The following is a 16,337-nucleotide window of genomic DNA, read 5'->3' as shown; positions in this document are numbered from 1 at the left end:
AGTCTCTGCCTCTTTCAACCTTTTTATTGTCTGTTACTAGAAAATTAGAGCCAGAGATAACTCAGAAGGTCAAATTAGTGAACCGTCAAATCAATAGTTGAATCTTAAGCATGGTAATTCACATGAAACATCAAGTACTTCAGAGTCTGACAGCAGCCTCATACCTGTCCACATCTAAGAATTCCAAAAATATCAACTCCAACATTCTCACCCTTTTCTATCCTAAAATTTCCATACTGGTGCCTACTTTGAAGCAAAGAACAAACCAAATCTTCAGAAAGGTTAGGATCCAGCAGTGCCACAGCTTGGTGTAGGTTGCAGTTACAGCTTGGATTTAATCCCTGGCTACATCATGGATGTAGCCCCACCAAAGAAGGGAAATTTGGACACAGAGATGTGTATAGATGGAAAACAATGTGAGGACGCATGGGAGAAAACAACCATCCAAACACTAAGGAGAGATGCCTAGAAGAGACTTTCCTTCATAGCCCTCAGAAAGAATCTGCCAACACCCTGATTTTGGACTTCCAGTCTCTAGAATGTGAAACAAATTTCTGTTGTTTAAGCTGCTCAGTCTATGGGCCTTTGTCATCACAGCTCCAACTACTATTGAGACATTTGAAATCGTATCTGGGAGAAAGGACAAGAAGGCAGGGTTCCAGGGACAGGTGGGCCATCTGGAACATTCCATCCCCAGTGGAAGATAAAGAGGTGAGATCATGTGTACAAAGCATGTAGCAACAGTGCTGACATATAATCAAACCATACAGGCTTTCACCACAATTCCAGGAGTCAGAGGTCACACACTCCATTCTTATTGCCCTGCAAGGTGAGTGACAGGCTCAACTACTCAGACAGAGGATCCAGGACTGAATTCACAGACCACTCATTAAGCCTCTCCTATCAGGTAAGAAAATACCCAAGACCTTTGGTTCACCCCACCAGATATAATGAAACACCACGTAATGAAGACACTGGGATGGATGTTATAACAAAATTAACAAGATAAATTCCTGCCTCAAAGAGAGCAGGAAAAGCATCAAACTAGAGACCATCTGGGGAAAGGAATCTGTAGTTTCATTATCATACGCTGAGGATGTATACATACTTCGCCAACACATCACTTTCAACTCCCAGGAGTCCCCAGAAAGATTACTTAAAGAGCATTCCCTGCTTGATAAGAGCCCAGCACTTCCTGCAAGAAAGCACAGTGTTAACCTGCATGTGCTCATGCTTCACAAATAACAATCCCAGAGGGAAGAGAAGCCAAATGGCTCAGCATAAGGTTGCAGCATATGTCTGTTTTGCAAATTTTAGTATATTAATTTCTCATTTCTGTATCCTGAGAAATATCTTCCTGAAAAAAAAACACTTATTACACACATTTTCAAACATATTCAACAGTAAAGAGAGGGTTTAGCAAACCTCCCAACCCCCATGTATCCAGCACCCTTCTCATGTCATTTTCATGAGATTATCTCATTTCATCTCTACCCCACCCACTAGATTATTTTAAAGCAAATCCCAAACATATCAGTTCACTCACACATACTTCGGTACACATCTCTACAAGACAGGATGCTTAATCAAACATCATATTTAAAATTAATAACAGCTCCTTAATATTAACACATTTCCCTCATTATTTTGTAACTTTTATAGTTTATAATTTTATAGTTGGTTCTACATCATCAGATTTAGCTGATAGCTCTCTTAAGTGTTTTATAATCCATAGTTGCTTCCTCCCTCTTTTTTCTTGTACCATTTATTTTTGGCAGAAATTGGTCCATTTGTCCTGCAGAACAACATGTTCCTATGAACTGGTAGTTAAACATAAAGGCATGATTAGATTCGAGCTCAGTCCTTGAAAAGGATCCTTTTATAGATGCTGGAAACACCATGTCTGACTGTCTTTCTGTGACAATGACATAAACCAGTGAGCTCATAGGTTGTCAGCCTGATATATCCATTATAGAGTTTCTGCCCTACTATTTCTTTCCCTAAGTAGAGTTTGGACTGACAACTTGGATGCAGTAGGTTTATTTGGGAGGTGATCTTAGGAAGCTGTAGTGATTGAGCAGAGTCAGTGACACAGGAAAAGGAGGAAAAAGCAATGAAAGTGTGCACCAGCAATTCCACTGAAATCACCTGAGATGCACACAGAAGACCTCCAAGAATAGTCCATCTGGAAAATAGGAGGCAGAAGCATTTGTCCTTTAGTTCCCATCTCTTGGATGAGGGTTGCTTCTGGAGACATTAACTCTTCCACACTCAGGGCTGACTCTGAATGTTAGAGCCAGGAAAACTCTAGAGGTAACAGAGGAGGCTCTACAGCAGGAAGGAAAGACTCCATGTGCATTGAGGGATGCTGGTAGTGGTAGAGGAATCTGAGTGCAACAGATCTGTCCACCACAGCTGAGGCTAAAATCAGAAGTGGTCCAAGAGGATGCTGTATAGGCTTCAGAGACACCTGTCACAGTCCCCATCAGCCTTTCTCTAATGCTAATAATTTTAGCAGCCAGTAATGAGCATTGCCTAGATCCACTACTTAATTATTTAATATAATTAAATTAGGGGTACAAAATGAAGATAGCTTAATTGTGCTATTCCTTTTACATTTGTTAGCCAATACCCCTCTTTAAAAAAAAAATGTTTTCCCATATGAACGCTTCAGTTACCCTGAAACAGCGTTTTTCAGTAAACAGAGTTTGAAGGTGTTTGAGTCTTCCCTTTTTTCCCGTTTTAAGAATAATAACATGATGACCAATAAGTGTTTTTTAATTATTACTTAATGTGCTAATTTAATTTGTTTCAATCAGTTTTAGTAATTATTCTTTTTTGATATTCAATTGCCTGTTGTTTGTTAATGGAAGCCCTCCAAATGAGTCTTGAGTTCTTTTGACGTGACCCCAGTTGTCTTTGCTACATGTCTTTTGCATGACTCTGCTTTTTGAAACAAAATGTTTTAGGTCATCTTAAACATTTTCTCCCTAAGACCTGAAATTAGCTATTCATCCAAGGAATCCTGATTCCTTTTAGGAGATATTCATCTATCACAATCTAGGCAACGAGAATACTCAGCTACTGAGTTGATCATTGTTTCTAGACTTGATTGCAGGCATGTAAAAAGATACCATGAGTTCACACTGAAATTTCCAACTCAAATTTAGGACAATTTCATAATTATTTGATTTTATATTTGTGTCTCTTTTTCCTTATGCTGGGGAAAAAAAACAAAGTTTTTCATGACATTATCAAAATTACATATTTTATCCAACTCTATGCAAAGCATATTTTCAAAATAAGAACACCAGTATTATACCAATGGTAGGAACCCTGAAAAAGAGGTTGAGCCTTCTTTTTGTCTTTAGAATATGTCTCATCAAAGTTTCAAATTGATGCATCATAAATTCATTTAAATAAACTTGTGTTCACAGTTGGTGGCTTACCTACACTGAAAAAAAATATTTTGTTTCATTTTCCTTTCAACTATTTAGAATTGTTATTTAATGTTTATTTAATTTTGTTTTATAATTACAAGAAATTTACATAATTCCAAAGTTAAAACTAAATCAAAGTACATTCAGGGAATCCAAGTTTCTATATTGGTTCCCTCCATTTCTATAAAAAACCACTTAATATAGAATTGGTTTTGTGGGAGTTCCCATCATGACTCAGTGGTTAAAGAATCCGAATAGGAACCATGAGGTTGTAGGTTCGATCCCTGACCTTGCTCAGTGGGTTAAGGATCTGGCCTTGCTGTGATCTGTGGTGTAGGTTGCAGATGCAGCTTGGATCTTGTGTTGCTGTGGCTGTGGCGTAGGCTGGCAGCTACAGCTCAAATTAGACCGCTAGCCTGGGAACCTCCATATGCTGTGGGTGTGGCCCTAGAAAAGACAAAAAAAGAAAAGAATTGGTTTTGTGGTTTTCTCATTCATTGATTTTTTTGAATATAAACAAATATATTCCATCTAATATTCTTTATAGTTGTGATGATTAATGTAATGTGTCAACTTGGTTGGGCCATGTTGCCCAGATATTTTGCCAAACATCATTCTGGATGTTTCTGTGAAAGTGTTTTTGGATGAGATTTCCATTTAGATTGGTAGATACTGAGTAAAGCAGATTGCCTTCCATAATAAAGGTTGGATTCATCCAATAAATGAGGGCCTGAATAGAACAAAGGACTGACCTACCTCAAGCAAGAAGGGATTCTGCCAGCAAACTGAGACTTGACCTTCAACATCCACTATTCCTGGGTCCTCAGACTGCTGGCTCATCTTGCAGATTTTGGACTTGCCAGTCTACATAAGAGCATGAGCCAATTCCTTAAAATGTCTCCCTCTGTGTATATGCACATCCTATTGGTTCTATATGTCTAGAAGACCCTAACTAATATAGTAGTATTTATTATTATGTGTTGTACACTATATATTAAATGTTTCATATATGTATTATATATATTGTGACTATTATATATTATGCTATATTTTTATCACTTCCTCATTTCTTAAAAAAAAAAAAAACAAAGAAGAAGCATACTCTGCACCCTGTTCTGTACTGTGTCCTGGAGATTTTCCCACAGCAATGTAGACACATCCTTATTTCTGACTACATCTACTTAGCAGTCCTTCATGTAACTGCATCAGTATTTATTCACCATCCTCTATTGAGGAACAACTGGGTTGTCTCCAACCTTTTCTATCACAGATGGTGCCACAATAAATTACCTTATGCATCAGTCATTTTGTGTTTTTGCCAGTGAATCTTAATAAATTCTAGAGGTAGAATTGCTGGGTCAAAAAGCAAATGCATATGTAATTTTGTTAGATATTAGCATACCCACCACCACAGGAGTTATACAACTTTGCATTCCACCAGCATTATATGAGAGTGCCTATTTCTATCCATACTCCCCAAAAGAATATGATATGAGTATCAAACAATGATGACATACAAGAGCAGTTATTTTTCATAGGTAAGAAAAGGTATCAGTACAATTTTGATCTGTCTCTCTCTAGATAGGCAAAGTTGAATATCTGTTTAGATGTTGTAGGGAATTTTTATTTCTTTTACCACTAGCTGCATGTTCAAAGCCTATGCTAATTTTTCTTTTCTTTTCTCTCTCTCTCTCTTTTTTTTTTTTTTTTTTTTTGCTTTTTAGGGCCACACTTGTGGCCTATGGAAGTTCCCAGGCTAGAGGTCGAATTGGAGCTGCAGCTGCCAGCCTACACCACAGCCACAACAACACCAGATCCGAGGTACCACAGCTCATGGCAACATCAGGTCCTTAACCCACTGAATAAGGCCAGGGATAGGACCCGCATCCTCATGAATACTAGTCATTGGGTTTGTAACCGCCAAGCCATAATGGGAACGCCTAATTTTTCTGTAGAGTTTTGGTACTTTTCTTTTCTATTTTTAGAAGTTCTTATATATTGGACATATTAACCTTTTGTCTGTGATGTAAGTTTATTATACTTTCCCTACGTTATCTTGTTTCTTACAAATTTTTTAAATGTTCTCATTATTCGCCCCTAGTAAGTACATCACATAAATGTCACTGTTTGTGCTAACAACTGAGTTGCTATTAAAAGTTAGTTCCAACCACAGAAAACCAAACATTGGCATTATAACATTTATGGCACTGCGAAGTGTTGTTTCCTTTTCCACTCTCTCCATTCAGTTTCTGCTTTGATCTTTCACATCAGCCTGCTGTTTATCCTATTGCACAAGTGCTCAGGGTCAAACTCAAGATCACAATTGTAAAATAGAGCTCCCTGTCCTCATCTATCTCCCAGGAAGAGAGTACCTCTTTACCTACCAGGATAAGGTAGTCTAATTGACCTAGATGCCAGGACTTTATAAGTTATCAGCTACAAAAAGCAGAAGGGCCACATTTCTTTTTCTCAAAAGATTTTTAAATGTGTTATAAAGGAATGACTTATTTGGGGCCTTGATTCTGAAAGATACAGAGTCAGGAAGTCAAAACCATGGGGGAGACAACAGCTGGCAACTGACAAGGGCTTTTTCTGATTCATAAAAAAGGAGTCCCTGAATATGTCTGTTGTGTGTGATGTGGTGACAGGTGGGATGGGGGGAATACATTATTCCTGTGCTGGCTCATGAAGGAGAGCCAGACCATTTCTGCAACCTGTCACTTCTGGGGTCTTTCACCTGCTATGAGGCATAAGTAGAATAGGGAAGGCTCTGATACATTCTCCAGCAATAACAGTGGAAGTAGAAAATTAAAATCAGTAGAGAAAACAGTGGGAAAAGTTTATGAGCAGGACCCCTTAATTTGCCAAGTGAGTGGATACAAGTCATAACTTCTCCAATTGACTGACATTTTTGAAAAAAATTTTAGTGAGAAAAAAAACCTTTGATTCCTCTACCAGAAAAAAAAGAAGACCTTTAAATATAAATACTACCAGAGAGGTAGCGCTTTGTATTATTGACTGATAGCATCATTAAGAATATCTCTTTTTCCTAAGAGCAAATTTTGATTGCAGGTGGGAGGATGGAGGACAGAACTGGTGGCAGAGGTGAAAGTGAAGAAGGAAAGCTGTGAAGGAGGGGAAAGGAACGGAAAGAGAGCCTGGAGGCACTAAAAATCAACTTCTCAGCTTCAACATTTTGCCTAGAGCAAGCCCTGGGTGTTTGATTTCTTAGCCTGACTAAAAATGAAAAAGAACTTCCCCTGAAAGCTTCATTAACTCCATAAGCCAGTGATTACAGTAGCCTTTAAAAGAGGAAGAATGACTTCCCTTTTCACAGGAAGCTTAAAGGAAGACAGCTCAAATCAACCTTAGAAATGACTGGAGAAGAAATGGGAAGGAGCAGAGGGAAGCCGAGAGGAGAGGGGAGGAGGGAAGAGGAAAAAGGAAGAAGGAGGTAAAGGGAGCATGACATATGCCAAGGGTAAGGATGGAACACAGCACTCATGTCCGGGGTTTCGGGGTTGGGGGCTAACCTTGAGATACCCCTTAACAAAGCAGATTAAACTCCACTGGTTAATAATTACAGCCTGCAGGAGGTCCAGCCACAACATTTCAGAACAATAGCTGTCCTGGACAAGGGTCCTTCCTTTTGGCTACTAGACAGCTGAACCCTCTTCTTAGGTCTTGGGACTCCCCTGCCTTGTCAATCTTGAGGTGCAGCTAAACCACCGCTAGCTAAAAAAGCTGAAAATGCTTGCACCTTTGTTTCCCAGCCTCCTGTAGGTATGGATATGTTACCTAGACAAGCACTTCTCAGACTTTAGTGGACCTAGTGTGCTACTTTAAAGACATTCAAACCAAGAAAGCTTGTTAAAATACCCCCAGAGATTTGACTAGGTTAGTGCAACCACATAATATGCAATTCTAGCAAGCTCTCAACTGATGGTGATGCCGCTAGTATGTGGACTACACTTCCAAGTAAACTGGCAACTACCACTAATCTGATGAGAACCACCTCAAGCCTTGAACTGGGCACTACCAATACAAAGCAAAGACTGAAGAAATTCTCTTGGTGACAGAGGGGATTTGTTACAGGTCCAAGATCCTGGAGCTCCAAGGGCAGTGGTGGTACTGGTGGTATCCACCTTCCCTGGCTATCAGTGGTGGAAGTACAAGTGCATGGGGAAAAGGGACAAGAGATAGGGAAAGGGGGAAGGGGACAGGCAGAGATGTCTTTGCTGAACCAGTTCTATGACAGAGACCTCAAGTTAACTTCTCCAGTCCTCCTGGTGATTTGTGAGTCACCAGATCATTTCTCTTCTAAAATCTGTTAGATCTATTAGACCCTGTGGTGTGGAAATAAAGGATTTGGCCAAAATAAAAACTATTAAAGACAGGACCTCTGATATCTATCCCTCACAGTACTCATCACATCACCGGGCACTCAGCAAAGTGAACTGTGTTGTTCTTATCACTTGTTATTACTCTATCTAGATAATACACAGATCTCAACAATAATTCATCTCATGTATTTCTTTAATTGCATGAGTCTGTTCAAAGGCATAAAATGTGTAAGATGAACTTAATGTACAAAGTATGGTGTTCAGGTGTCTTATAAAAATATGTCCTACATGCACCTGCATGTTCATTGCAGCACTATTCACAATAGCCAGGACATGGAAACAACCCAAATGTCCATCAACAGATGATTGGATTCAGAAGATGTGGTGTATATATACACAATGGAATACTATTCAGTTGTAAAAAAGAATGACATAATGCCATTTGCAGCAACATGGATGGAACTAGAGAATCTCATACTGAGTGAAATGAGCCAGAAAGACAAAGACAAATACCATATGATATCACTTATAACTGGAATCTAATATCCAGCACAAATGAACACCTCCACAGAAAAGAAAATCATGGACTTGGAGAATAGACCTGTGGCTGCCCGACGGGAGAGGGAGGGAGTGGGAGGGATTGGGAGCTTGGGGTTATCAGATACAACTTAGAATAGATTTACAAGGAGATCCTGCTGAGTAGCATTGAGAACTATGTCTAGATACTCATATTGCAACATAACAAAGGGTGGGAGAAAAAATGTATACATGTAAGAATAACTTGATCCCCATGCTGTACAGCAGGAAAAAAATTAAAAAATTAAAAATTAAAAAAAATAAAATATACGCCCCTAGGTAAAAAAAAAAAAAAAATGTTCTGGTAGAATTATGTGGTGGAAAAAACATCAGATCTAAGAACAAAATATAGACTGACTTTTCTTTCTTTTTTTTATTTTTTGGCTGCAACTGTGGCATGCAGAAGTTCCTGGTCCAGAGATCAAACCTGAGCCACAGTAGTAACTTGAGTCACTGCAGTGACAATACCAGGCCCTTAACCCACTAAGCCACAACAGAACTCCTAGACTGACTTTCTACTCTGATTCTATAGGTAACCATCTAGGTGAACAAAGAAAATAACCTTAATTAATGTGACTATTCTTATCTGATAGGATAGGGACTGTAGCCTACTCTATCTTCCTTTCAGACTACTGTCAGGATCAAAATGTAATCAGGTTATTCTCTCTTTATAAATAACCCCAGGTTTGGTGCCACTAACTGAGAGAGTAACAATAATTATAACAGCAACTATAGCAATAGCTGATATTTACTGGATGCAATATACACAATTTTCACAGAACAGATATCTCTTTTAATCGTCACCAAAAAACCTATTAGTTTAAAGACCTGTACACTCAAAACTATAAAACACTGATGAAAGAACTGAAGAAGACATAAGTAAATGGAAAGATATTCCATGTTCATGTATTAGAATACTTCGTGTTGTTAAAACATCCATTCTATCCAAAGCAGTCTACAAATTCAAAGCAATCTCTATCAAAATTCCAATGGCATTTTTCACAGAAACAGAAAAAAACAATCTTAAAGTTTGTATGGAACCACAAAAGACCCAGCATAGCCAAAGCACTCTTGAGAAAGAAAAACAAAGCTGGAAGGATCACACTTCCTGATTTAAAACTATATTACAGATCTACAGTAATCAAAACAGTATGGTACTGGCATATAAAACAGACACATGGATCAATGGAATAGAATACAGAGCCCAGAAATAAGCCCATGCATATATGATCAATTAATTTACAACAAAGGAGCCAAGAATATACAATGGGAAAAGGACAATATGCTCAATAAATGGAATTGGAAAAACTGGATAGTTATAGCCCAAAGAATGAAACTGGACTACTATCTTATGTCATACACAAAAATTAACTCAAAATGGATTAAAGACCTGAACATAAGACCTGAAACCATAAAACTAGAAGAAAACATAGGAGGTAAGCTCTTTGATATTGGTCCTGGCAATGATTTTTTTGTATTTGACACAAAAAGCAAAGGTAATAAAAGCCAAAATAAACAAATCGGACACCACATCAAACTAAAAATCTTCCATACAGCAAAAGAAACCATCAATAAAATAAAAAGGTAACCTACCAAATAGGATAAAATATTTCCAAATCATATATCTGATAAAGAGTTAATATTCACAATACATAACTCATACAACTCAATAGCAAAAAACAAGAAACAAAAAAAACTGACAATCCAATAAAAAGATGGACAAAGGACCTGAATGTTTTATCAAAGAAGACATAAAGATGGCCAACAGGTACATGAAAAGATGCTCAACATCACTAATTATCAGGGAAATGCAAATCAAAACCACAATGACATATCACTGCACACATGTTAGAATGGCTATTACCAAAAAGACAAGAAATAACAGTTATTGGCAAGGATGTCAGAAAAGATGACTCCCAAGTACTTTTGGTGAGAATGTAAATGGGTGCAGCCACTGTAGAAAACAGTATGAGGGAGTTACCATCGTGGCACAGAGGAAACGAATCCGACTAGGAACCATGAGGTTGTGGGTTCGATCCCTGGCCTTGCTCAGTGGGTTAAGGATCTGGTGTTGTCATGAGCTGTGGTGTAGGTCACAGACGTGGCTCGGATCTGGCATTGCTGTGGCTCTGGTGTAGGCCAGCGGCTACAGCTCTGATTAGACCCCTAGCCTGGGAACCTCTATATGCCACAGGTGTGGCCCTAAAAAGACAAAAGACAAAAAAAAAAAAAAAAGTATGAAAGTTCTACAACAGATTAAAGAGAGAACTACCATATGAACAACAATTCCACTTCTGGATATTCATCCAAAAGAAGCAAAATCGCCATGTCAAAAAGATACCTGCACCCCTATATTCACTGTAGCATTATTTACAACAGCTAAGCCATGGAAGCAACTTAGGTATCCATCAGTGGATGAATGAATAAAGAAAATGTGAGATACATATTCAATGGAATATGATTCGGGCATGAGAAAGAAGAAAATTACGCATTTCCAACAACATAGGTGGACTCTGAGAGCATTATGCTAATTGAAATAAGTCAGATAAAGACAAAAAAAAGCATGATTTGTAGAATCTAAAAAAAAAAAAAGCCCTCATTCTTATCCTCCATATTAAAAACCCTCCTCAAGAGATAAATATAAAAGTATATATAAGAAAAGGCTTATCAGACACAACCTAGAATAGATTTATAAGGAGATCCTGCTGAATAGCATTGAGAACTATGTCTAGATACTCATGTCGCAACAGAAGAAAGGGTGGGGGAAAAAACTGTAACTGCAATGTATACATCTAAGGATGACCTGACCCCCTTGCTGTACAGTGGGAAAATAATAATAAAAAAAAAAAAAGAAAGAAAAGGAGCAGTGGGAGTAATTAGTTTTACTGGGAATGTTGTTATGGGATGAATATTGTCTCCCTCCCAAAAAGCCTGAATTCCAGGACTTCAAAATCTGACCTTATTTGGAAGTTGAGTCTTTGCAGATTTAACCAGGTTCAGGTGAAGTCATAAAGGAGGGCTCTAAATCCTACATGACTAGTGTCCCCATAAAAGGGGAAATTTGAACACATACACACACAAAAAGGGACGATGATATGAAGAAAACAGAACATCATATAACAGCAGAGGCATAGATTACAGTGATACAGATGTAAGGTAAGAAATGCCAAGGACTGCCACCACCACTGGAAGCTACAAAGAGACAAGGAAGAAGCAGCAAGGACGACGCAGAGACTCGTGGCTCTGCCAACAATTGATCTCGGACTTTTAGCCCCCAGTACTATGAGACAATAAATGGCTGTTGCCCCAGTTTGTGGTAGTTTGTTATAGCAGCCCTAGGAAACTAAGACAGATGTTGAGTTTAGAAAGCCTGTGGACATCCTAGTGGGGTGTTTAAGAGATAGTTGGATAACACTCTAAAACTCAGGGAACAGATCAGTGCTAGAGGCAGCAGAAAAAAAAATGAGTTTTTTAAAAGGATGAAGCTAAAAAGGCTTATTAATTTTAAAAATTAGGAGAATATAAGCAATTTTAAGGGGACGAATCCAGTGGGCATGCAGTGGGTTGAGTAGTAAATGGAGGTATTCCTTTGGAAATAATGAGTGTAAATCACTCTTTTATTAAGTTTTTTAAGATGGGAGGAGAAAAAGAGAGGCTACAAATGTATGTGTGGCTTCACATACATTTTGAAAAGTACATAACACACTTTAAAAACCCAGGTACAGTAGGTCCTTGTGTTACTTTTCTACTCTTCTACTCCTTTGTGACAAGTTACCACAAACTCCGCAACTTAAAACAACACACCTTTATTACCTTGCAGATTCCATGGGTCAAGAGTCCAGTCACTGCTTAGCTGTGTCCTCCACTCAGCCTCTACTAGGCCTCAGCCAAGGCATCAGATGGAACTTCAGTCTCTCCCAAAGCTCAGAATTCCTGTGGCAGAATTTGATTCTATCCAGCTGCAGTACTCATAGTAGGTTACGTCTTTTTTAAGACCGTCAGAAGAATCTGCAGCTCCTTACTGTCTCTTTGAAGGGCTTGGCTGATTAGGTCAACCACAACCAGAATAATTTTCCACTTGACTCACAAAAAGTCAGTCAGTTAGGGTCTTTAATTTACATCTAAGAAATTCATTTTACTTTATAAAACAATAAATACAACCATGGGCGTGATATCCCATCATATTCACAGATCTAGCCCACACTCAAGAGAAAGGGATGATATGACAGCGGGCAGAAATCTTGAGGGCAATCTTAGAGCCACGCCTACCATAGTACCCTCTCTGTTCTTTACATTTCACACCTGAACACTAAAAATAAACACAAATATGTGTAACTTTCCAGAGATATTTTAGTGAGCTCTGGAACCATTCTGCCTGGCTTCTGATCCCAATCCACCACTTAACAGGTATAAAACCTTGATCAAGTAGCTTAACCCAGTTTCCATATCAGTAAAATGGAGATGGTAGTAGTTTTTATATCATAAGGCTGCTGTAAGGACTGAATCACCTAATAAATCCAAAACCTTTGGCATAATAGTGTCTGGCATATAGTTAAATGCTACATAAGTGTTACCTACAATTACTTTCTCTTTTTGGCAAAAATTTAGCAAATGAGCTAGATGCCTGAAAAGGGAAATAAAGACTCAGGCTGTTCCTCAGCTAAAAACATATTTAAAACCTTTAACTCCAGCAACTCAGAAAACTAGAAACATGATATAGTAAGACAGGTCCTCTACAAAAGAACAATAAATATTTATGTTCATTATTACACTATGCATGAGGTAGAAGATGCAACAAACAATAATGGGTAGACAATGTACTGATTTAAAGTATTTATCACACCTACCAGCCATGTATACTCACTCATTTCAAAATCAGGCTTTGGGGGAAAAATGTATGGGAAAAATAATGCAGGCAGGCTTGCTATTCAACGTTTTCCAAATAGGAGATATACAGAAAATGCACATTTACTATAAATTCTTCTCTAAGGGCCACTCTCTGAATGATATTCAACATAAAATTGTTTAAGTTTATTTCATGAAAACATACCCAAATAAAATCTTCTTTTTTTGTGTGTGTGTGGTTTTTTTTTTATTAGCACTGCACTCGTGACATATGGGAAGTTCCCAGGCGAGGGGTTTAATTGAAGCTGCAGCTGCTGGCCTACACCACAGCCACAGCAATGCAGGACCTGAGCAGCATCTGTGACCTACACCACAGCTTACAGCAATGCAGGATCTTCAACCCACTAAGCAAGGCAGGGATCGAACCCACATCCTCATGGAGCCACAACAGGAACTCCCCCAAATAGAATCTTAATATTAGGATCACAGAATGTTAAAGCTAGAAGGAACTTTCTAAATCAGTTATTTTAAATACAAGATCCAAATAAATAAGGTGGTTGCTAATAAGTCACTTGACACTTGCCAGAGAGCCCAGATTAAAACCGGAGTTTTCTGATTCCCGTACTAATTCTACTACAGTGATCAGACTGTAACAAAATATAAAGTATATATAAAAACCCCTGAACATACATGTTAAGGATTATTATTTCTTCTTAGAGACTCGATCCCTTAGATGTAGTGTCCTTCCTTGTCCCTGATAACTTTCCATGTTCTGAAGCCTGCTTTGCCTAAAATTACTATAGCTACTCCACTTTCAGTGTATTAGTGTTAGGATGGTATATATTTCTCCACTTGTTGATTTTAATCTATCTAAGTCTTTATATTTAAAATGATCTTTTTCATAGACAACATATAATTGAGTCTTGTTTTTTAATCCACTCTGCTTTCTAATAGATGAATTTAGACCATTCACATTAAAGGTGGTTCTTGATATAGCTGTAGTAATATCTACCATATTTGTAACTATTTTCTATTCATTACCCTTCTTCTTGGTTCTTTCACTCTTTTTGTTTCTTTGATCTTAACTGAATATTTTATATGATTTTATTTTCTCTCCACTCTTAGCATACCAATTATATTTCCTTTTTTTATGTTCTTAGTGGTTACCTTAGACTCTGCAATATATCTTTTCAACTAATCTAAGACAAATAACACTATACCACTTCACAGATAGTAGGGGTACCTGATAACAGAATACTCCCACATTCTTCCTCACCTGACTCTAATAATATAGTTGTTATTCATCTTGGTTATTCATAAAATAGTATCATCTAAAATATGTTGCTGTTAATTTTTTTAATAAATTCTTATTTGTTACATTAATTAAGAATAAGAAAAATAAGGGTTCTCACTGTGGAGTGATGGGATTTGAGGTGTCTTGGGAGTTCTGGGATACAGGTCCAATCCCCAGCCTGGAACATTGGTTTGGGGATCTGGTGTTGTTGCAGCTTGGGCTGCAACTGAGGCTTGGATCTGATCCCTGGTCCATATACTGCAGGGTAATCAAAAAAGAAAAAAAAAGAATAAGAAAAACAAAGTATTTTATTTTACCTTCATTTATTCCTTCTCTAACACTTCCTTTCTGCATGAATATCTGATTCTCTGACCTATATCATCTCTCTTCTTTCTGAAGAATTTTTTTTTAACATTTCTTGTATAGCAGGTCTACTGGCAACAAGTTTCCTCAACTTTTGCTTATTTTATCAAGTCTCCATATTTCTTTCACTTTGGAAAGATAATTTTGCTGGATACAGAATTCTAGATTGGTGAGATTTTTCTTTCAACATTTAATATATTTCATTAAATATCTTCTTGCCACATGATTTGTAAGGATAAGTCTGATATAATTCCTGTCTTTGGTCCCCTATAGATAATGTGTTTTCTGCCTCTGGATTCATTTAAGTTTTTTTTCTTGGTCTTTGATTTTCTGCACATTGAATATTATACAGCCAAGCATAAACTTTTTAGTATTTATCCTGCTTGGTGCTCTCTGAGCATCCAGGATCTATGATTTGGTGTCTGTAATTAATTTTGGAAAATTCTCAACTGCTCTTTGACAAAGGAGCAAAGGCAATTCAATCAGGAAAGGACTGTCTTTTCAAAAAATTACACTGGAACAACTAGACAGAGGCAAAAAAAGAAAATGAATCTAGATACATAGCTTACACTTTCACCAAATAAGTCAAAATGGATCAAAGACATAATGAAAATTAAATCCTTTAAAATTTATAGAAGATATCATGGGGAAAAGTAAAGACTTTGACTTTGATAACAACAACAAAAGCACAAGCAATGGAAGAAAAAAATATAAACTGGACTTCTTAAAAAATAATCAAAATAATTGGACTTCTTTGAAGTTTAAGACTTCCGCTCTGCAAAAGCCAGTTAAGAGATTAAAAGGACAAGCCACAGACGGGGAGAAAATCTCTGCAAAATGCATATCTGATAAAAGACTTGTATCCAAAATATACAAAGAACTCATAAAAGTCAACAATAAGAAAATGATTTTGCCCAATTTTTAAATTGGCAAAAGGTCTGAACAGATGTCTTACCAAAGAAGATACACATACAGCAAATAAACAAATGAAAAGATGTTCAGCATCATAAATCATTTGGGAACTGCAAATTAAAACAACGAGATACCACTAAATATTTATAGAATGGCTAAAATCCAAACATTGATACCACCAAATGCTGGTGAGAATGTGGAGCAATAGGAACTCTCATTTATTGCTGATGGGAAAGCAAAATGATGCACTTTGGATGACAGTTCGGCAGTTTCTTACAAAATTAAACATACATTCATCACATGATCCAACAGTTGCACCATTTAATATTTACTTAAATGAACTGAAAAGTTACACCTGACCACAAGTGTTTATAGAAGCTTTATCTATAATTTCCAAAACTTGGAAGCATAAAAGAAAGATGTCCTTACATAAGCGAGTGGATAAGCAACTCTAGTACAACCTTACAATGAATTTTTTCAGCAATAAAAAGAAATTAGCTATCAAACCACAAAAAGACATGGAGGAAACGTGAATGCATACTGCTAAATTAAAGAGGCCAATCT

General features: G+C 37.4%; 1 protein-coding gene across 9 annotated transcripts in view; it reads right to left on the bottom strand.

Annotated features, from left to right (window-relative positions):
- METTL4 (methyltransferase 4, N6-adenosine) overlaps positions 1 to 16,337 on the bottom strand; it is a 491,081-nt gene that overhangs the window by 397,163 nt on the left and 77,581 nt on the right. For 2 of the 9 annotated variants that reach the window (XR_014807699.1, XM_084964291.1), the window contains exon 9: positions 14,617 to 14,756. The exons of the other annotated variants lie outside the window; for them this stretch is intronic. Coding sequence is in view for 1 of the 2 variants with exons in the window: in XM_084964291.1 (XP_084820417.1) it covers positions 14,617 to 14,756 (140 nt within the window). In the remaining variant the exon portion in view is untranslated. The remainder of the gene's footprint in view (positions 1 to 14,616; positions 14,757 to 16,337) is intronic. 9 annotated transcript variants of the gene reach the window in all.

The sequence above is a fragment of the Sus scrofa genome, chromosome 6 (genome assembly GCF_054392235.1).
Source record: "Sus scrofa isolate SSC_HxYL_T2T_F1_AM1 chromosome 6, Sscrofa_HxYL_maternal_Yorkshire_Landrace_v2.0, whole genome shotgun sequence".
In the NCBI taxonomy this organism is placed as follows: Eukaryota; Metazoa; Chordata; class Mammalia; order Artiodactyla; family Suidae; genus Sus; species Sus scrofa.
The sequence above is the reverse complement of the archived record's forward strand: the minus strand, read 5'-3'. Positions and strand labels throughout refer to the sequence as shown.